The 20,195-nt window shown below is 47.6% G+C and overlaps 1 protein-coding gene across 1 annotated transcript; it reads right to left on the reverse strand.

The window, feature by feature from the left end:
• Positions 1 to 256: 256 nt before the first annotated feature.
• Positions 257 to 19,616, reverse strand: LDHB (lactate dehydrogenase B). Its single transcript, XM_063134714.1, has 8 exons — positions 19,508 to 19,616; positions 10,489 to 10,620; positions 8,772 to 8,889; positions 6,636 to 6,809; positions 4,999 to 5,172; positions 2,822 to 2,939; positions 1,455 to 1,578; positions 257 to 640 (listed from the first exon to the last, which is right to left on the reverse strand). The coding sequence occupies exons 2-8, from the start codon at positions 10,612 to 10,614 to the stop codon at positions 473 to 475; spliced, it is 1,002 nt and encodes a 333-aa protein (XP_062990784.1). The 5' UTR covers positions 10,615 to 10,620; positions 19,508 to 19,616; the 3' UTR covers positions 257 to 472.
• Between the last annotated feature and the right edge of the window lie 579 nt (positions 19,617 to 20,195).

The raw sequence follows: 20,195 nt of genomic DNA on the forward strand, positions 1-20,195 counted from the left end.
TTGCACAATGGGAAAATTTGGAGGAGCTCTGCTAATACTAGTTGAATTTGCAGAATGACACCACTGGGTACCATCCCATGACTATGTAAAGATAGAAAAGGAACATCTACTTGTAATCTTCTTCTGAATAATAATTTTAAAATAGGAAAAAGGAATCTGTCATATCACAGAAGCTTGGAAGATTCTACTTTCGTCCTCAGAGAGGAAGAAACCCCTCCCGCAATTGAAAAACAATGACGAAGTCTCACAACGAGAATTGAGCACACGCAAAAGAGCTGGTTTTATTTGTTCAGAAGGTCTGCTGCGTTAAGCACACATCATAGCCATGGTGTATGAAAGCTTGTACTGATTGGGGATGGTTACTGGAAGCTCAGTTACAGATTTAAACTAGAGAGGTTCACGCAGAAGCGTACGGTGGACTTTGAGCGTTGGTTGTCTTCTTGTTGCTGAACAGGAAACGTTCCTGTGATGCCTACAGGTCTTTGAGATCCTTCTGGACGTTCCACAACGTAGTGGCACTGTTCTGGAGTTGAGTCACTTCGTTGTCCTTCAGCTTTTGGTTGATCACGCTGGTCAAGCCGGCACAGCCCAGCACACACGGGAGGCTCAGGAACACTTCGTTTTCAATGCCATACATCCCCTGTAACAAGGAGTTGGAGATGTTGGAAAATAGGATACTCCCCCAAACTAAAACAAAACAGCTGATGCTCTTTAAAGCTCTTCTCCTTATGCTCAAAAGCACACAACGATTCTATTCCATTCCATTATATATGCCGTACATATAGATGAAACATTCGTTTCATCTCGATTCTGCACTAGTTTGCAAAAACAAACAAACAAACATTTCTTTAAAGTCCAAAGAGAAATCTGTACACATTTTCATGGGCCTTTGACCTAATATATACATTTTTGGGCACACTTTCAACTTACATGAATTTCTGCAAGCAATTCCCTTGAATAAAATGCAGTTATGTACGTTATATGGATTTTGGGGCATACTTTCCCCTAATGTACACAGGTTTTGACTGAACTGCATTGCAACATTTGGAAAAATCAGAGATGGGGAGATTTAAAAAGCAGGGAGGGGAGAGCCTCCACTGATGTGTCCTGGGGAGGTAGCTGCAGAAGGACCCATTGAGAAACTTTTCTTCCATTAATTCCTTTAAGTTATCTGAGGATCCAAGCCATACAGTTTTAGTTTTATTTTGAAACAGGCAAGTATTCTTTCCAGCTATGCATATTACAGCCCTATGCTATTCTGGGAAGCAGAACATGGTTGGATTCCCCAAATCTATTGCGGCAAACACACGGATTTGAGAAAAGATATACCATAAAAGAAAAGAAAAGAAAAGAAAAGATATACCATCATTCATCTCTATTGCTGTATTTCCCATCTGAAGCTAGGACACAAAAGAAAGAGCTGAAAACACAAATGACCTAACAATGGCCCTTACCTTTACCATGGTGGATACCGGGTGAACTCGGCAAAGGTTCTTCAGGATGGTCTCCAGCAGGTCAGCAACACTTAAACCAATGGCCCAGTTAGTGTAGCCTTTCAGCTTGATCACCTCATAGGCACTGTTGGAAAAATGACAAAAAGCCCAGTGAGGCTTCATAAAGTGGAAGCGAAAAGCAAAAGGAATCCACTCTGGATAAATGGGCAACACAGACCTTAGCTAGACCTAAGGATTATCCCAGGCAAATGGAGGGGTTGTCTCTGCCTGCTCCCGGGATCTCCTGTGTGTCATTTGGATGCACAGGGATGATCCCGGGACAATCCTGTGATATAGGCCTCGTTTAGCCATGGCCGTAGTCATAGCAATGGGAGAGAAAGGAAGAGGAGGCTACCAAAGGCATTATGAATCCTAAAGAGGGATGGCACTAGCAAAGGCTCACAGAGGCATGAGAAAGTTGAAGTTCTAATTCAGGGGTGGGCACACATAAGTGGCCTACCCTGGCAATTTTTGTGGTCTCTCCACCCCTGAAATTTGGTATGCAGGGAGCACGCACTTTGGTTTCAGATAATCATAGAATAGTAGACTTGGAAGGGGCCTATAAGGCCATCAAGTCCAACCCGCTGCTCAATGCAGGAATCCACATTAAAGCATTCCTGACAGATGGTTGTCCAGCTGCATCTTGAAGGCCTCTAGTGTGGGAAAGCCCATGACCTCCATAGGGAATTGGTTCCATTGTCGTACTGCTCTAACAGTCAGGAAGTTTTTCCTGATGTCCAGCTGGAATCTGGCTTCCTGTAACTTGAGCCCGTTATTCCGTGTCCTGCACTCTGGGATGATTGAGATGAGATCCTGGCCCTCCTATGTATGACAACCTTTCAAGTATTTGAAGAGTGCTATTATGTCTCCCCTCTGTCTTCTCTTCTTCAGGCTAAACATGCCCAGTTCTCTCTTTATAGGGCTTTGTTTCCAGACCCCTGATCATCCTCGTTGCCCTCCTCTGAATCCTCTCAAGCTTGTCTGAATCCTTGAAGCGTGGTGCCCAGAACTGGATGCAGTACTCAAGATGAGGCCTAACCAGGGTCAAATAGAGGGAAACCAGTACCTCGCGTGATTTGGAAGCTATACTTCTATTAATGTAGCCCAGAATAGCATTTTCATTTTTTGAAATGGTTCAAGCAAAAACATGCCCAGAAACCCAGCTTCATTTGAAAATAACATGTGTGCCCCCAACCCCCACGTGACTTTCTTTAAAGTAAAAAATCACCCCGAGCATTTAGGCTTTGTTTTTTGTAGCTTTTCGCAGGTTTTCCGAGGTACCTGGCACGTCTATGTTCATGAAAGTAACCTTCATAAAAGGTTCCTACCTGTCAACCACCTGCTTGTGGACCTGCCTCCATCCCTCTGGATCATTGTCAGAACCCATTGCGGGGTTGAGCTCCTGGAGGGAAACACCGGCCACATTGACGCCACTCCAAACAGCCACTGGAACAGAGTTCAAAGAGGGCCCAAGTTGCAGCATGTGGAGCAGTGACACAACATCGGCCTTTTACATCCGTTCGTCACAACCGATAGCTTACTTTAGGTCTGTGAAAACCAGCGACTTGAGTTTAGGAATTTGGAGTCGGGAGTCACAGGGTGAGCACAAACGGTGGCAATGTTGTCTCCGGCAAACAGGTGCTCTTATACATATGATGTAGGGATATCTGTGGCCAAGAAATCCAACCCTTTTGGTGTTAGATAAATGTTCTTCACCCAGGGACGAGATCCAATTCAGCCCCAAAGCACGACTCCACACTTCAGCGACAGAGGGTTCAAAAGCGCTTTATTGATTATAATCAAGATCTGAGTCTCTTTGAAAGCGAGCAGTCAGGCAGAGAAGCAAGGAATTCAGTACAGCATTTGAAGCCTGCAAAGGGCAGTGCCCAGTGGCGGCAAGAAGCGCTTTTGAACCCTCTGTCGCTGAAGTGTGGAGTCGTGCTTTGGGGCTGATTGGATCCTGTCCCTGGGCGAAGAACGTTATCTAACATTGGGGCTCGGCGAATTTCTGCAGGGGCTGCTGGATTTGGCATGCATCTATGGGCCAAACCACGGGTTCTCTCCAAATTCCGGGGACATTTTGTGTCTTGTTTTACATGTCAACCGTAATTGGTGGAAATCTGCAAAATTCGTGCACATCATGGCCGGAATTTTAGTAATTTGCACAAATTAAAAGCATTGGAAATCAGCTAGTTGGCCCGACTTGAGAGTCATGATATTGGGGAAAAGGTGGGAAACAAAAAAAATGTAGTAGTAGTAATAATAATTAGCCATAACTCAATGTCTCTGACGTTATAGTGGATTTTATCTGCTGCTCCTGTGAGTGTCTTTAATTGTTTATATAATGGGATTTTTGTTTCATTATTTGTTGATGTTAACTGCTTTGGGCTTCTGAATTTGAAACAAAGGCAGGATGTGAATGTTCTGAAGAAGTAAATATAGGAAGCTGCCTTATATCAGGTCAGATTATTTGTCCATGGAGTTTAGCATTTTCTATCTCGACTGGTGGCAACTCTCCACGCAGGGGTCTTTCCCATTAAAGGCTCCCCAGTATCCTTCCAAGTGGAGAAGCCAAGAATGGGACCGCTGTGCTACGGTCCCTTTCCAGAAAATGAAAATAAACAGAGCACCCACTATCCACGCAATGGTCACAGGTTCAATCATGGGCATTTTCAGTCAAAATGGCATTTATACTAGTAGCAGGGCTGGGAAAAGCATTTGCTGAGAGCAGAGAATGTTGCATTGAATTGTGTAACGGAGGCTTAGCACATTTTTTTTTTACTCTTGTGTAAGTGCGCACAGACCCAATTTGGATCAGGACCACCACGCTCCAAGAGAGGAAGTTTAAACTTCTCCCCTGCGTGTTTTCCTCCTGAAATCAGACAGCACATCCCACAAGACAGGTGTTTTAAAAAAATCTACACTGGAATCAATGGGGTGATTGGAATCAATTTCCCCATTTTTTAAAATGCCCCACAGTGGGGAAGGGGGTGGAATTCTGGAGGGAAAAAACCCAGGTGGGAAGGTTAAATCCTCCTCTCCAGTGTGGTGGTCCCAAACCAAATTGCGGCTGTGTGCCATTTACATGAGAATAAAGATAACTAGGCTACACATTGCCTGTAGTTTGGCACTAAGGCTGTGGGAATCGACAGCGTTAAGCCAGAAGAATTAGTCCTCTGACTCAGTATACCCCCAGTTGAATTTTAAGATGCCTTTTAATAATGTAGAAGTTTTATGTGTTTTTAATCAATTGTATGTATTTTATGGTGTTTTGTATTTGTGTTGTACCCCACCTCGATCCAGAGGGAGCGGCAGGTAAGAAATATATTATTAATTTATTTATTTACAATATTTATTTTTTCCCTCTCCCCATTCAAAATTTCGGAGTGGTGTACAAGACAAAATAAAATAAAAACAGAATAAAAAACCTTAAAATAGATTATGATGATGTTGATGGCAGAACCGACACTTCTACAGGATCGCTGAGAGTAATAATGCCACTTACCGCTGGAATCGCCGTGTTCTCCCAAGATCCAACCATGACAGCTGGTGGGATGGACGCCCAACTTCTCCGCCATCAGAAAGCGAAAGCGGGCCGAGTCAAGGTTGCAACCGCTCCCAATCACGCGGTGCTTAGGGAGACCACTCAGTTTCCACGTCACGTAGGTCAGGATGTCCACTGGGGATGGGAAAGGAAACAGGATGAAGGCTTGGCCTGGTCACTGGTTGGACAGACGTTGGACAAACTTGTGCTTTGGACTCTCTGCTTGTGACCAGTAGGTTGTGCGCAAACATTCCCATGGGCAAGACTGAGAATTTAGCCTACTGCTGCAACCCCTACTTCCCCATTTGGTTTGCTGGCATACAGAGGTGTAGACCAGGGGCGAGCAACTTCAAGGGGTCAGGGGGCTACATTGCCACCACCCGAGTCCCATACCTCTATTCCCATCGCTGAATTTGGTGCCTAACTTTGGTGGCAGGGAAAAAAGGCTCCTTTTAAAAGCCAAAAGTCAGTTAGCCACTGAATTTCAATAGCATGGCACCAAGTGGGAAAAGGGGCTATTTTGGAGGACTGCAGAAAAGATCGGGGGCCGACTTTTGGCCTGCTGCCCACCCCTGGCATATACCATAAATCGAATGCTAAAGCACGTCCCATTGGCATGTTCACGATCCTCAAGCCGGTAAACTCTGGTATGGCTTGCCACCCAGATGGCTGTTACCGCATGGACCGTTCTCCATGGCGCCATCTTCAACAGGGATCGGAAACATGGACTCTTCAAATGATGGTGGCCATCTACACGGTAAGTCAATCTTAAATTCAGTCTATTCTCGATCATCCCAGAGTACAGGACCCAGAATAATGGGCTCAAGTTACAGGAAGCCAGATTCCGGCTGGACATCACGAAAAACTTCCTGACTGTTAGAACAGGACGGCAATGGAAACAAGGACCTAGGGAGGTTGTGGGCTCTCCCACACTAGAGGCATTCAAGAGGCAGCTGGACAACCATCTGTTAGGGATGCTTTAGGGTGGATTCCTGCATTGCGCAGGGGGTTGGACTCGATGGCCTTGTAGGCCCCTTCCAACTCTGCTATTCTTTGATTCTAAAGCGGCCTGGAGTCTGGAGGATTTTTCCTCACCACATGGTCCTGACCACAGAGCATGCTATGCACCTGGCCCACCAAGAATGCATCAAAACTACAAAGCCGCCTAGAAGACTACAGAATAGGTAGCAATTACGGGTACCCTCTCTCTCCGTCACTTGGGGCTGCAATCTTTGCAAGTGTTCACCATTGAACCTAATGAGATTTGCTCTTTGGGCAACTCTATGATGCACTCCAGTTTCTAATCCTGATTGGCCCTCCTGTAGCCAAATCCTACTTCTGCGGCTCCCCCAACTTTCCCCGACATGGTGCCTTCCAATGGGTTGGACCGCAACTCCCAGAATTCCCAGCCAGCATGGCCATGCTGGCTGAGAATTCTGGGAGTTGCGGTCCAACCCATTGGAAGGCACCATGTCGGGGAAAGTTGAGATAGGCTATTAAGCCGGCAAATAAGAACCATAAAGAGAGGACAAAGCAACCATCCTAGCCTCCCCCTTGTTTACAGAGGCCATGTCAATGAACTGAAAGTCCCAACGTACCTGGGTTCGAAACCACCAGGATGATGCAATTGGGGCTGTACTTCACAACCTGAGGTATAATAAACTTGAAGACATTCACGTTCCTCTGGACTAGGTCAAGGCGGGTTTCTCCTTCCTGCTGGCGGACTCCAGCAGTGACCACGACCACCTTCGAATTTGCAGTGACAGAGTAATCTGCAGGCAAAGCAAGAACGAGAGAGGTGAGCGGGGGCCACAGGGGTGCTGCGTTTAAGAGCGATGAACTAGAACGAGAAGGGGGACACATGGGTTCAAATCCCCGGTTAGCTATAAACCTCACTGCCTTGCCTAATCTCTCAGCCGAACCTGCCTCTCCCTCGTCCAAACTTACCTCGCAGAGTTGTCATGAGGATAAAAGCAGAAAGGGTGGAGAACTGCATTTGTCACCTTGAACTCCGTAAAGGAAGGACGGGATATAAATGTAATAAACACTGGGCCTGTTCGAAAGACACGCTAAGCCACGGTTAAGCCACTAACCCTTCTGCAGTAAATGGTTAGTGAGCATGTTTAAACAGTGGTTATATAGCCACTATGGTTAGAAATGGTTCAGATGAACCATTAAGCCATAATATTTATTTATTTATTACATTTATATCCCATTTTTTTCCTTCAAGGAACCCAAGGCAGTGTACGTAATCCTCCTCCTCTCCATTTTATCCACACAACAACCCTGTGAGGTAGGTTGGGCTGAGAGTCTGTGACTGGCTCAAAGTCACTCAATGGGTTTTCATGGCTGAGTGGGGACTAGAACCCAGATCTCCCGACTCCCAGTCCAACACCTTAGCCTGGCTTAGCGTGTCATCTGAACAGGGTCACTGCTAGGTAGGAAGACCTCCCACCTTCTGTGTTCAGAGGAGGGCAACCAGGATGATCAAGGGTCTGGAAACAAAGCCCTATGAAGAGAGACTGAAAGAACTGGGCATGTTTAGCCTGGAGAAGAGAAGATTGAGGGGAGACATGATAGCACTCTTCAAATACTTGAAACATTGTCACACAGAGGAGGGCCAGGATCTTTTTTCAATCCTCCCAGAGTGCAGGACACGGAATAACGGGCTCAAGTTAAAGGAAGCCAGATTCCAGCTGGACATTAGGAAAAACTTCCTGTTAGAGCAGTATGACAATGGAATCAGTTACCTAGGGAGGTTGTGGGCTCTCCCACACTAGAAGCATTCAAGAGGCAGCTGGACAAACATCTGTCAGGGATGCTTTGAGGTGGATTCCTGCATTGAGCAGGGGGTTGGACTCGATGGCCTTGTAGGCCCCTTCCAACTCTGCTATTCTATGATTCTATGATTCTCACCCGGCCCTGTCAAGCCTGCTTGAACGTGGAACATTAGGACAGTGAACTGAAGTATTCCACGTTGGGTAAATCCCAGTTAGCTGAATCCTACCCTGAATGTTGAGATTTTTAGCCCTTCCATCAGCCTTGTAAATAAGTCCCCAAAAGTTAATAGCCTGCAGTTTGAGTATTAACTAGCTTGCTAAGAGGTTAGCAGCCTTCATTCCCAGACTGGCCAACGGAAAGGGAAAACCTTCTCCATCATGGCCAGCATGGAAACACAAGCTACTAGCCTCTTATCAGGCTACTTAATATATATTTGTAGGCTTTTACCTGCAAAAGTGGATTGGTGGGGAAGGAACAGTGTGATCTGCCCACCTTCTCCCTGCACTAGCTTGCTGAGTTTCCATGTTGTTTGTGGAGGAACAGACTAGAATTGCCTTTCTTCTGCAGCTAGCATGGAAACCAAGCGGGCTGGAGCAACTACCCCTCACTCGCCAACTTTGAATTTCCGGTCGCCTACGGTGACCAGGGAAGTTGTAAAATACAAGGCTGACTTCCATCCTAAAAGCCACTGGGAAGATGGCTTTTCATCTTCTTTCCCATTCATCTCCCAAAGTAATCCGATGAGTAATGGTTCTTTTGGGTGGTGGCAAAACACAACTGGTGTGCATAAGTTGCTGGGGAACATGGGTGGGAGGGTGCTGTTGCACCATGTCCTGCTTGTTCATCCCTGGCCGACGGCTGGTTGGCCACTGTGTGAACAGAGTTCTGGACTAGATGGACCCTGGGTCTGATCAAGCAGGGCTCTTCTGATGTTCTTATGTTCTCAACCTTACCCTTGTCTGCTACAATCTTATGTGTCTTAAGAAATAAGCTTCCATGCTGCAGGTCCATCATTTCTCCTTTCAGTTTGTCTTCCAGGACATCAACCAGTGCAAGTTCATCGCAGAGACCCTGAGAGTGAAGAAAAGCCAATAGACTTAACTATGCAAAGAGCTGATCACAAGGGATGCTTTGAATATTTTTAATCGCTGGCCTACTCTTCATTGAGGTGCTCAACCCGTTTCTGCGAAACCTTGATGCCCTCTTCTATTATAGAAGAGAGCAAGGCTGCATCTTGCTCCCAGGTGGATGTATCACCAAGGGAGGTATTCAGCAATTCGATTCTATTCATTTAGGGCTCAATTCAACTCAGGGTTTCTTCTCCCACAATTATTAATTATTATTGTCTCTTTTTTCTTGCTTGTGGTGGTTTTTCTAGATGGACATGATGGACGTACTGACTTTTACTGATTCAGGAATTTCCTGGTTATTGAACTACTTCTTCTTCTTCATCATCATCATCATCATCATCATCATCATCTCTATACTGACCAAGTGCAAGAGTTCTCTGGGTGGTTTCCAACAATTCATATGATAATAAAATACGGCATAAAAATACAGACTTTTGTAAACCGCCCAGAGAGCTTCGGCATAAAATTTTAAAATATGCCAAATGTAAAGCAATTTAGACCGCTAAAAAGTTTCAATAAAATATTAAACCTGTTTGGGCAACTGGCATAAAAGCCCCATTATATGCCTTTCAATGCCTGGGGGTAGAGCGCAGTCTTAACCTGGCACTGAAGAGATGACAGTGTTGGTGCCAGGCAGGCCGCTGTGAATGGTCAATGTACTTGGCCTTGAATACATTGGAGCTCTGTATAGAAATGTCATAAACTGAACCTCTTGTATTTCCAGGCCTTTGAGGCCAGTTTACAGTTAAAGCCGGCTTTCGTCAACATGGCAGCAACTACCATTGTCCACGCTGGCTAGGAATTATGGGAGTTGCTGTGCTACACACCTGGAAGGCACCAGGTTGGGGAAAGCAGATTTACATCTGTCAGGATTTGTGGATGAACCCTTTCATGCATTAAAAGTATGTGTGAGGGGGTTGTGGGGGCTAGCAACAGCCCCGCTATGGCCACATGTTCAGCCAGCTTCAGACAAGGCCCTACGCGCCCATCAACGTACACCAATTAGGAGCCCACCTCTTTCCCCTGGAGTGGACGAATGGTTCATACACAGGACTCCTTCTCACACTGGCCAAAGGGAGACCAGGGCAGGGGTGAGGAAGACCAGTCCTAGCTGGCATAGCCAATGGTGAGGCATGGCAGGAGTTGTAGGCCAAAACATCTAGAAGGCTACAAGTTGCCCACTCCTGTTCTGAACCACGAAATCTTACCCTGTTCTATCTTTAAGGCGTGTATTTTCCTTTTATTGAAAACAGCCTAGCAGCTTTCCCCAACCCAGTGCCTTCCACGTGTGCCGGACTACAACTCCCATTCTCCCCAGTCAGCAGGATGAGAGTTGTAATCCAATAAATCTGGAAGCCACCAGGCTTGGGGAAAGTTGGACCAAAGGTTACCTCTCTGCCAAATGCCACCGGAACCTTTCCAAATCGATGCCTATACAGGCCAAACCACTTCTGTGTGAGCACACAATTGAGTCGTCTCGCCCTCAAGCCTGGTCGTTTATCCCCCCCCCCCCGCCCCCCGCCCCCCGAACCCTGCTTACCCTTTCCAAGACGCTGATAGCACAGGCCATCCCAACTTGACCGACCCCTACAACGGTGACCTTGTTGTTTGGCTGGGTTGACGGCTTTGCGACCGAGGTGATGAGTTTGTCCTTGAGCGAAGCCATTGCTTTCTGTGGAAGAGAAAACCCCGGTTCAAAACAAGGCCGCTTTTGGCCTCCTTCAGAAGAAAAGCCAGATAGATTCCCCAGAGTTTCAAATAAGACCCTTCCTTCCAAGTGCCTCATACTGGCAACGAACAGCTGAGAAAGAAATGGAAGAAACTAGACCAGGAAAACATCGCGGTAGCTTTGGCTTGTCCGACATCTAATCGCGGTAGCTTTGGCTTGTCCAACATCTATCACAATCATGCATTTCGAGCCCTCTACATTTGCCCTTCAGACTTGCAATCCCTTTCGCTCGGGCCTTAACATCCTGTTGTGCTACAAATCTGTTCCTTTCCCTTTCCATCCCCTTCTCCAATTCCTTTCATTTTTAGCCCATCTTTCCTCCAAGGAACATATATCCTTCCTCCTCAGTCCATTTTATCTTCACACATAGGCCTGGCCCAAGATATTTCACTGCCCTAGGCCAGGCAACTATAGCACCCCACCCACCCACCCCAGTCAAGATGCCTAGTACTCAAAATCACTCGAATGATCTTGGCGTCCAAGGAAAAAATACACCCAGATGTACCTCTTCCTATCCCTGGCAGTAAAAAGTAAAACAATCAATTAAGTAAGTAACAATTTATTCCCCTTCCAGGACTTCCAAAATTCAGCTTCCTGAGGTAACCGCTTCACTCTGCCCAATGGTAGGGCTGGTCCAGTCTTCTTAACAAACCTGTTTGGTAGCTCAGGGTGAGAGATAGTGATAAGCCATTGAGCTTCAGGGCAGAGAGCGAATTTGAACCCGGGTCTCCTAGTCTTAGTCCAAAACTCAAACCCCGTTTTGGAGGGGGAGTTACCTTTAGTCTACTGTCACCCACCAAGGTCACAACATTACCACTGAACGCCTTCCAAGCCACGTGGAATGGAGAGATGGAGAAAGTTGCTAGTATGAGGTGGTGGTCTCTGGAAGCTCATACACCAAGGAGAAATAAGTGTGTGTGTTTTTTTAAATTTTAAATTGAGCCCATTCTTAATCTGAGAACCTGTTTCCCTTTGTGTTTTCCCCTTTCTGTCTGGAAACTCATCTCACAGACTAAATTTTCACTGTAAAAAGATGGAGTATTAATTTGTATTGGGTTTAGACCTAAGTGGGGAAGGGGCATTCCAGCTTGATTCCTTTTTGCTGTCTGCTACTTTGTTTTTGTTTTTTGAGGGCCTGGGGTAGAAATCAAGGGGGCGCAGAGTGGTAAAGCAGCAGTTTCTGCAGCTGAAACTCTCCCCACAGCCTGAGTTCGATCCCAGCGGAAGCTGGTTTCAGGCAGCCGGCTCGGGTCGACTCAGCCTTCCATCCTCCCGAGGTCGGTAAAATGAGTACCCAGTTAGCTGGGGGAAAGGTAATAATGGCCAGGGAAGGCAACGGCAAACCACCCCACTATAAGGCCTGCCAAGAAAACGTCAGCGAAAGCTGGCGTCCCTCCAAGAGAGTAATGACTCAGTGCTTGCACGAGAGGTTCCTTTCCTTTCCCTTTCCTTAGCCCTAAGTGGGGAAGGGGCATTCCAGCTTGATTCCTTTTTGCTGTCTGCTACTTTGTTTTTGTTTTTTTGAGGGTCTGGGGTAGAAATCTAGGGTCTTATCTTCAGGGCCCTTCAGAGCAATATACACCACTGTTGAAGCCACTGCATGAGGAGAGAAGGAGCTCCCTAAAATTCAGAAAGCCCATTTTCCCTCAAACTTTCTAAAGGACCCCCTAATATATGGAGATCACGCCTAGGGCGGGGATGGCCCTCACTGCTCTAACCACTACACCACACTGGTTCCCTCCTGACCCAATAGAGATCCTGTTTCAAAGGAGGTAAGGAGTGGCCATCAGTTTACACTAGATATTGAGGTGTTAAAAATGAAAGGTGTCAAGTATGCAAACAGTTCGGTTGCGTAATGAATCAGTTCAGCATTGCAACATCAACTCTTTCACACAGAGACGTTTGCGGCTTCTGCTCCTGAGCAGTCTGCTTTGATTTCAGACTAGAATGGAACCCAAGTCGGGAAACATTATTTCTCTTGCCCTCTCAATACTCAACCCGACTCAAACGACAGTCCGAATTCAATTAGCAGGTGCGAAGGTCCAGTCCAGACTGGGATCCCGACCCCGTGGGGGTAGGCGTGACAATGGGGGGCTTTAACCCTTGACTCCAGCTGTAGGTCCCAGTTTGCCCACTATTTGCATTGGGATGTTTCCAAGGTTAGCCCTACTTAGAATACACTTGTTAGACTAACAATAGATAACACCTGTTGGAAGGAGAACTCCCACTGGTGTGAACGGAAACTTTCCTTCCATGGCAGATGGCAGACACAAGACGCTCACTGCGGACTGGGACTGCAGCAGAGGGGCAAAGGATTAAAGCTCTCCTACGCGCTGCCATTTACTTCCAGAAACAAACACTATCTTTCATCCAAATGCTAATCACATCTACTTTGTCCCTAAACTGTTCCTAAGCTGTATTTTTTTTCTGAACTGGGCAGAAAATTCAATATTCAAGATGGCAATAGACAACTTCCAAACGATTCTTACAGATAATTAATAGTAACAAACAAGAATCACAATGCCAGTTGCATACTGGCTTTAGGGAACTATCAACTCATGTGGTCATTTGATATCAAAGAGGTTGTTTGCTATGACCCCCAGCCAACCAGCCATGGCCACTGGGGCATGCTGGGAGTTGTAGGACTTTGTTCTGTCTAAACATGCATAGGACTGCACAGTTAATAGCCCAACCCTCTGCATGCTTATACAGAAGTTTAGGACTACTGTGTTTTCCAGAACCACCTTTCCCAACTGGGTACCGTCCAGATGTTTGGGACTACAACTCCCAGCATTCCTGACATTAACATGCTTGACAGGGCTGATGGGCGGTGAAGTCCAAAACATCTGGAGGGCACCAGAATGGAAAAGACAAGTCTAGAGCTCATTCCCAGGGAAATGTGCATAGGACAGCACCTTTGGCAGCTTAATCCTATGCACGCTCACTCAGAATGAAATCCCATTTTTTCCCATGGGATTTAGGTAAGGAAGCAGAGATTTCCAGCCTTGGCTTAGTTCGAAGTAGCCCTGAGTCCCCAGGGTGGAAAGAATTCAAATGGATAAAATAACCCTGTCTACAAAAAGCTCTTGCAGTGCTTCTCCGAAACAATTGGACCAGTTAGGTGCATTCACACATGCATTATTAAGCAAGGCCTTGCACACTGGCAATAGCCATTACAGATCAAAACACCCCAGATGGAACATTTGTTATCATCTCAGATGTGATGCTTTCCAATGGAGGCATTTCATACATTCAGTCTTTGAGTGGTAAGTTATCAAGTGTGGATCTATTAAGCTGGTCCTTCACCCCTTCGGATTCTACCCAGAGTGAGAACAGGAACAAGCAACCGAGAGCTCATGTTTTCTCCCACGCTCAAGCACCAGATCACGCTCTCCTCACTGCAGGATAATGTGAACAAATACACAAACCAAGAAAATCTTGCAATGATTTGACCGTGAGATCTCCTTCTCTCTGGAAGACTAAGATAAGACTAAGATTGCATTAAGTATCACTGATATCTTTAAGACAGACTCAGGAAAAAACTGTTTCCCAGTTCAATGGGTCACTTCTCCCCAGAATCGGAGAGGGTGCAAGCCCCGTGGCTCACTCCCAATATACCACGTACAAAGAGAGGGCAGCGCTTGCAAATCTCTGAAATAATACATACGACAGCAAAACAGCCTCTATGCCCATGTCCAAAGTATGCAAGTTTCACAGTCGGGAGTTCCGCCTCTCTCCCCGTCTGCCCTTGCTCTCCAAATCTGGAAACGTTTCCAGTGGGTTGTAACTTTGACACACAGAGGGCAAACTCAAGAGGGTCCTCTTGGCCAATTTCAGAGAAATCAAGACAGACTAAGCTCTCGCCGACTCTCTTTTTTTAAATGTATGCAGTCTCCGTAAAATGCCTGTATCAAAGGATTTTCATTTCCAGGCAGTCTGAACCATCAATCCCTTTAACACTCATGCTTGCATGCGTTTACCCTGAACATCAAGGTCACACAGTCCTCATTCAAACACCTGTTGATACTTAAGGAAATAATTTCAGGAATATCCATCACGCCAGATTTGTCCAAGCTTGCTTCTGCTCTCATCTGTTCCATTATATCTCCCCTAAAGGTCAATTCCTTTAGATTCCCAAATATCTTGCTGCTCAGACACCTCTGAACCTGGAGGCTTCCAAGATTCCTAGGCCCTAATAGGCTGAAGCCAGCAGGGCAGGAGGAGCAGCGGTGGCGATTTTTGCCTCCCAGCAGAGGTGATTTTTGCCTCCCTAGTGATTTTTGCTAGACAGGCTGTTCAGCCCATCTAGCAAGGGTACTTCAGAGTAGGAAGGAGGCTGGAGGAGGCTCAGGATAAACCCTGCCCAATCCTGTCTCCTCCCCGCCCACCAGAGCAACCCCTCTCCTCCAAGGCTGCTTTTCTGATTTTAGAGGCAGCTGGCGTGGTTCTCTCCACACCAGGAGAGGGAGCTCTGGGGTCGGATCTCCGCTCCCCCTTCCAAGGCTGGAACACTGTCTCCAACCCTGGAGGGGATTCTGAGCAATCCTATAGTGTGTTCTCCCAGGGACAAAGGACTGCTCTCAAAACGTCCAGAAACTATATTTATTTATTTATTAAATTTATATCCCACCTTTTTTCCTCCAAGGAACCCAAGGTGGTGTACATAACCCCCCCTCCTCTCCATTTTATCCTACAACAACAACCCTGTGAGGTAGGTTGGGTTGAGAGTCTGTGACTGTCCCAAAGTCACCCAGTGGGTTTCAATGGCTCAGTGGGGACTAGAACCCAGATCTCCTGACTCCTAGTCCGACACTTTAACCACTCCACCACACTGGCTCTCAGGTAACACTCCCCCCATGGCCTTATTTTAGATTTCAAACTTCTGGCTCTCCCACTCTGAGGCCCCGACCCATGCAGATATTTTCCCTCCTTGTTCAAGGGAAAGCTCAGTTCATCACCCAAAGTGTGATGAGGGATGGATTTCCACCCCATCACTATGACATCTACCTTGTCCAACACAGCTGGAGGAAGCCGGATTGGAGAAGGCAGCTCTATAACATGTTCAAAGACATCCATTATGATTTTTTATATATATCTGGCGTTCATCCAATGATCACCAGGTGATTTACAATTAAAACGATAAGAAGTCCATAACAGATGCAATAATTCTATGCCTCTCTGCCTCTCAAGGTCAACGATTTCACCTGCAAAGGAACAAGAGCCAGAAGAGTGTTGAAATAAACTAAACCCAGGAGCCGTGCCCAGGAAGCTATCACATATGGCACTGTAGTATCACATACTAGCCCTGTGCTGACCTTCTAATCATCATTGTTCTTACCGTCTTTCAGAAGTTTAAGTTGGGCTTCATACAGTATAATGAGGATGTTTGTCTTTGAAGTTAAGTACGACCCCTCAAATTCCTATTATTATTAATTATTATTATTATTATGCTGCTTTACTTTCCTGGACAGTCGCTACACTCTCCTGCTTACCTTTTCTTCAATTCTCCGATTTGGCGGCCATCTGTTGTTACCGCCACGGAATGTAGACCCCGAGTAGTAAAAAATAATGCAGGTGAAGTCGCTCATAGTGAACTTCTACTGCTTTAAAGCAGCGACGGCGGGCTGGCAATACAGAACTGACATGGTCCCTGCCCAAAAAAGGGCTTACAGTCTACAATAACAGACAAAACAAGAATGGAAGGGGGGGGGAATAGAAGTCAAGGCCACATCACTGCCAATCGCCCTCCTCTACCACAATGCTCAACTGCAGTCAATGGGGAAGAAGCCGCCAGTGAATCCAAGGGATCCGACTGCTATTTGACTTGGTGGGAAGAGCCATAGCGCAATGGTAAAGCACCAGCTTTATATGTGGAAGGTCTCAGGTTCAATCCCCGGCATCTCCAGGTGGGACTAGAAAACAATCCAGCCTGAAATCCTGGAGAGCTGCTGTTGGTCAGTGTCAACAGTCCTGGGCTACATGGACCCCTGGTAGCTTCCTCTATGTTCCTATCACTATTACATCATCTGGAGGGCCATAGCTCAATGGTAAAGCACCAGCTTTATATGCGGAAGGTCTCAGGTTCGATTCCTTGCATCTCCTGGTAGGGCTAGGAAAGACTGAAATACTGGGCAGCTGTTCATAGTTAGCCCGACCCAAACCGACGGCCTCCAGATGTGACAGACTACAACTCCCATTACCTCCAACCAATGTACTGTGGGTAATGGGAGTTGTAGTCCAAGTACATCTGGAGGGTGCCACGTTGGGGGAAGGATGGAATAAACCATACTGAATTCGGTGAACCAGAGGTCTTATTCCGTATCAGGTAGCTTTGTATGTCCACTGACTGGACACATGAGGCGTAAGGACTGCAGGTAGATCCACAAGTGCACTTCTGATGTCATCCCTCAGTGGTATATGTGTGCAACGTCCTGTGAAAAGCATTGTGATCTAAAGGCATGCCATGCTGTATAAAAGTTCTGTCTATGTTGGTGTTTGATCTGAGAGTCTCCTTTCACCTACGGAACCCATCCCAGTGTGAACTCACCTCTCAATGCGCTTCCAAGCCCTTTCCAGATTCACACTCAGATACGTCCTTTGGCACAGCCAAATAATTTATATTTCTCTCAGGGCAGGCTCAAGCTTAATTTGTGTATCTCCTCCTCCCTTCCAGCCGAATGACACTCCCTGCTCCCTACAGTGGTACAGTCCACTCTACTCTCCCCACCTGTTTTGATCCATCCCAGCTTAGGTGGAAGATGGCAGACTTTTAAGTGGTAAAATTCTGGACTGTACAACAAAGATGCAGTGGGGTTCTTTTTTAATACTTGTCCCGGGTTAAAAGCTCCATGTATGTAGCAAACCAGCAGCAACAGGAAGGGGGAGACCAAGCTAAAGTGCCTCCCCATATAAGTTTACTACATACAAGAGAAGTGTTCAAAAAGATGACACCACCTGCAGCCTAAAGTGGTGTTGGTCCAGATTCTCACCCTTCATTCGGAATCCCGAAGTGCTCAGGGCATTACTTTACACTTTGTGTCTAGCAGTGAATGGGTTATAGCCAATGTTAGTACTACTTAGAGTAGACCCATTGAAATGAATGGTGCTTACATTACTCACGTCTAAAGAAAGCCCCATTCATTTCAATGGGTCTACTCTAAGTAGGGCATATATTGGGTACAAACGAGTATCATTACATTTTTACTCTAGAGTAGGTGCTGGGGCTAGATCCCCCCCCAACCATGTTAGAATCCCGATTTAGGCCCCTGGGCCTACTTTAGAGTAAAAATGAAACAGAAAATGATGCAGTTGCTAGACAGAGATTTAAAGTAACATCTTTTGGGGGGTTCTCATCAGTTGCAAGGATGAAATCAAGAGATCGCGCCTGGCAGCCATAGCTATGGCTTCTCCTCCGCAGCGTGTGTCAGGGCCTGATCCTGGCATGAGTAAGCCGGGCAGGATGTGGTATGACCTGGGAGTGAACAGGAAGCAATCCCCGGGCCACTTTCACCCAATTCCGCTAAATGGAGGCCAAAAAACGTGCGCATTTCTCAGCGCCGGCCCATCCACGTTTGCAAAACGCATCACCAACCTGTCTTCATCCTCTTTTAACACACACACACAGAGGCTGAGTTAGGACACCAACAGGGGGCAATAGGAACGGAATGGGAAACAACCGTTGATTAGCGTGTCGTCCGAACTCGGCTACAATATCGACAGAGCCCCCGGAGAAAGAGGGGGCTGCAAGGAAGCGCAGCGCAGGAGTTGCTGCTTTTGCAAATTCACGACCCCCCCCCCCCAACATTTCTTTCCTGTCCCGCCTTTTTGCAGAACGCATGCAATGCGCAATCTTCCCCCCACCCCTCCTCCCGGGCCCCGCCATGATTGACAGCTACGCGGGTCGGGCCTCCATTCAACCCGGCTCGTGACGAGCAACAAGTCGTCCTACCCCGCCTCTTCCATGATGGTTGCCTTGGCAGCCCCATCCCACGCGAACGTGGGCCAAGTCAGGCCACCAATTTGGGGGTGTGTGTAATGCAACCTGCCAACCCGGTATGCGGGCAGGGTGGGCAGGCGATGAGAGAGAGGGAAGAGGAGCAGGCGCCTCTAACCACTAGGCACAGAGCTTCTCTCGCGTCTGGGGAAGGTGGGGGGGGGAAGCACACAAATATAAGCAAGGTTCCTCCCCCCCCCCGGTTCTTTGGATCGGAACCCCTTTGCAGTGCAATACAAAAATGAATAAAAGGAGGGTACTTATCTATGCTTCCACTCATCCTTCGTTCAGCTGCACCACTTTTTAAAGACTCCCCATGCAAATTACAAGGATTCAGGGAAAAAGAAAACGTTTTTGCATCCGAGTTGACCTCTAGAATAAGGGGCCGCTGGAGCCAGACGCTAACGGTACTCCTACTCAGAGTAGACCCGTTGAAGTGAATGGGCCTGGTTTACGTTGGGCTGCCACTGGAGACTGCCCGACGAGGCAAAGGGGAGGCAGAGATCCCGGGGCTGCCTCCGGTTCTCTGGGGCCCCGTTCAGACAACCCGCTAAACCATGCTGCTTAACCGTTTCGTGGTGAAGCAGCAGGGTTTTAACGTGTTGTCTGAACGGGGCCACTGTGTTTCACCCGCACACGCGCGCGCACCTTCCACGCGGGTGCGATGGGGGCATCCTCCTCCTCTCCCCCCCCCCAGCAAAACCCAGTCCTTGGAAGGGCTTCGGGCCCATCTTGCACGGCTAAAGGCTTTTCTCTCGGTGGGAATGGGGGTGGGGGTGGGGGGATCCGCCAAAGAAAGGCGCCGGGGTCATCGGATGCGCACGGAGCGATACCCACCTCTGGGCTTGTCCGCCTGGGGCCGGCTTAGCAGGAGGAGCGAGGGAGCGACGCAGCTCAGCGGCAGCCTGGCAATGGAAGGAGTGCAGGGGGAGGGGAGAGAAAACGAAAGACAATGTCAAGCCCGGCAAGGGGAAACAGGAGGAGGCGGATCCGGCGCTTTCCTCGGGTTACAGGACGGTGATTGGAAACCGGAGCGCCGCCCTCCCCTTCGGCTCGCGCAATCCCCTTCAAGGACGCCGCGCCAAGGGTGAGGAGCCGCCGCAGCCGCCTCCTCCTCTTCCTCCGGCTTTCCTTTCGCGCGTCTACTTCCTCCTTCCATCTGGCTTTGGCCAAGACGGTCGTGAGATGGCGAGCAGCAGCCCGGAGAGGATGGCGATTGGGCCTCACCGCCTTCCATCTATCTAGCCACGCTCTCTGACCGTCTCCATCACCGCAGGATCTAACAATGCACCCTTGTTTCTCCAGCCAGTTAAGAACATAAGAAGCACCATGCTGGATCAGGCCAAGGGTCCATGTTCACACAGTGGCCATGCAGCTGTTGACCAGGGACCAGCAAAGCAGGCCATGGTGCAACAGCACCCTCCCACCCATGTTCCCCAGCAGAAGGACAACTCTTCAAATATTTGAAAGGTTGTCTCACAGAGGAGGGCCAGGATCTCTCTTCAGGCATCTCAGACTGCAGGAC

The sequence above is a fragment of the Elgaria multicarinata genome, chromosome 9 (assembly GCF_023053635.1).
Source record: "Elgaria multicarinata webbii isolate HBS135686 ecotype San Diego chromosome 9, rElgMul1.1.pri, whole genome shotgun sequence".
NCBI classification, from domain to species: domain Eukaryota; kingdom Metazoa; phylum Chordata; class Lepidosauria; order Squamata; family Anguidae; genus Elgaria; species Elgaria multicarinata.

Excerpts from the sequence above, each read along its gene's own strand:
- LDHB (XM_063134714.1), bottom strand. The coding sequence starts at position 10,614 with ATGGCTTCGCTCAAGGACAAACTCATCACCTCGGTCGCAAAGCCGTCA. Across the intron at positions 6,810-8,771 it reads TAAGATTGTAGCAGACAAGG|ATTACTCTGTCACTGCAAAT; the intron begins GTAAGGTTGAGA and ends CTTTGCCTGCAG. Across the intron at positions 1,579-2,821 it reads CACAAGCAGGTGGTTGACAG|TGCCTATGAGGTGATCAAGC; the intron begins GTAGGAACCTTT and ends TTTTTCCAACAG.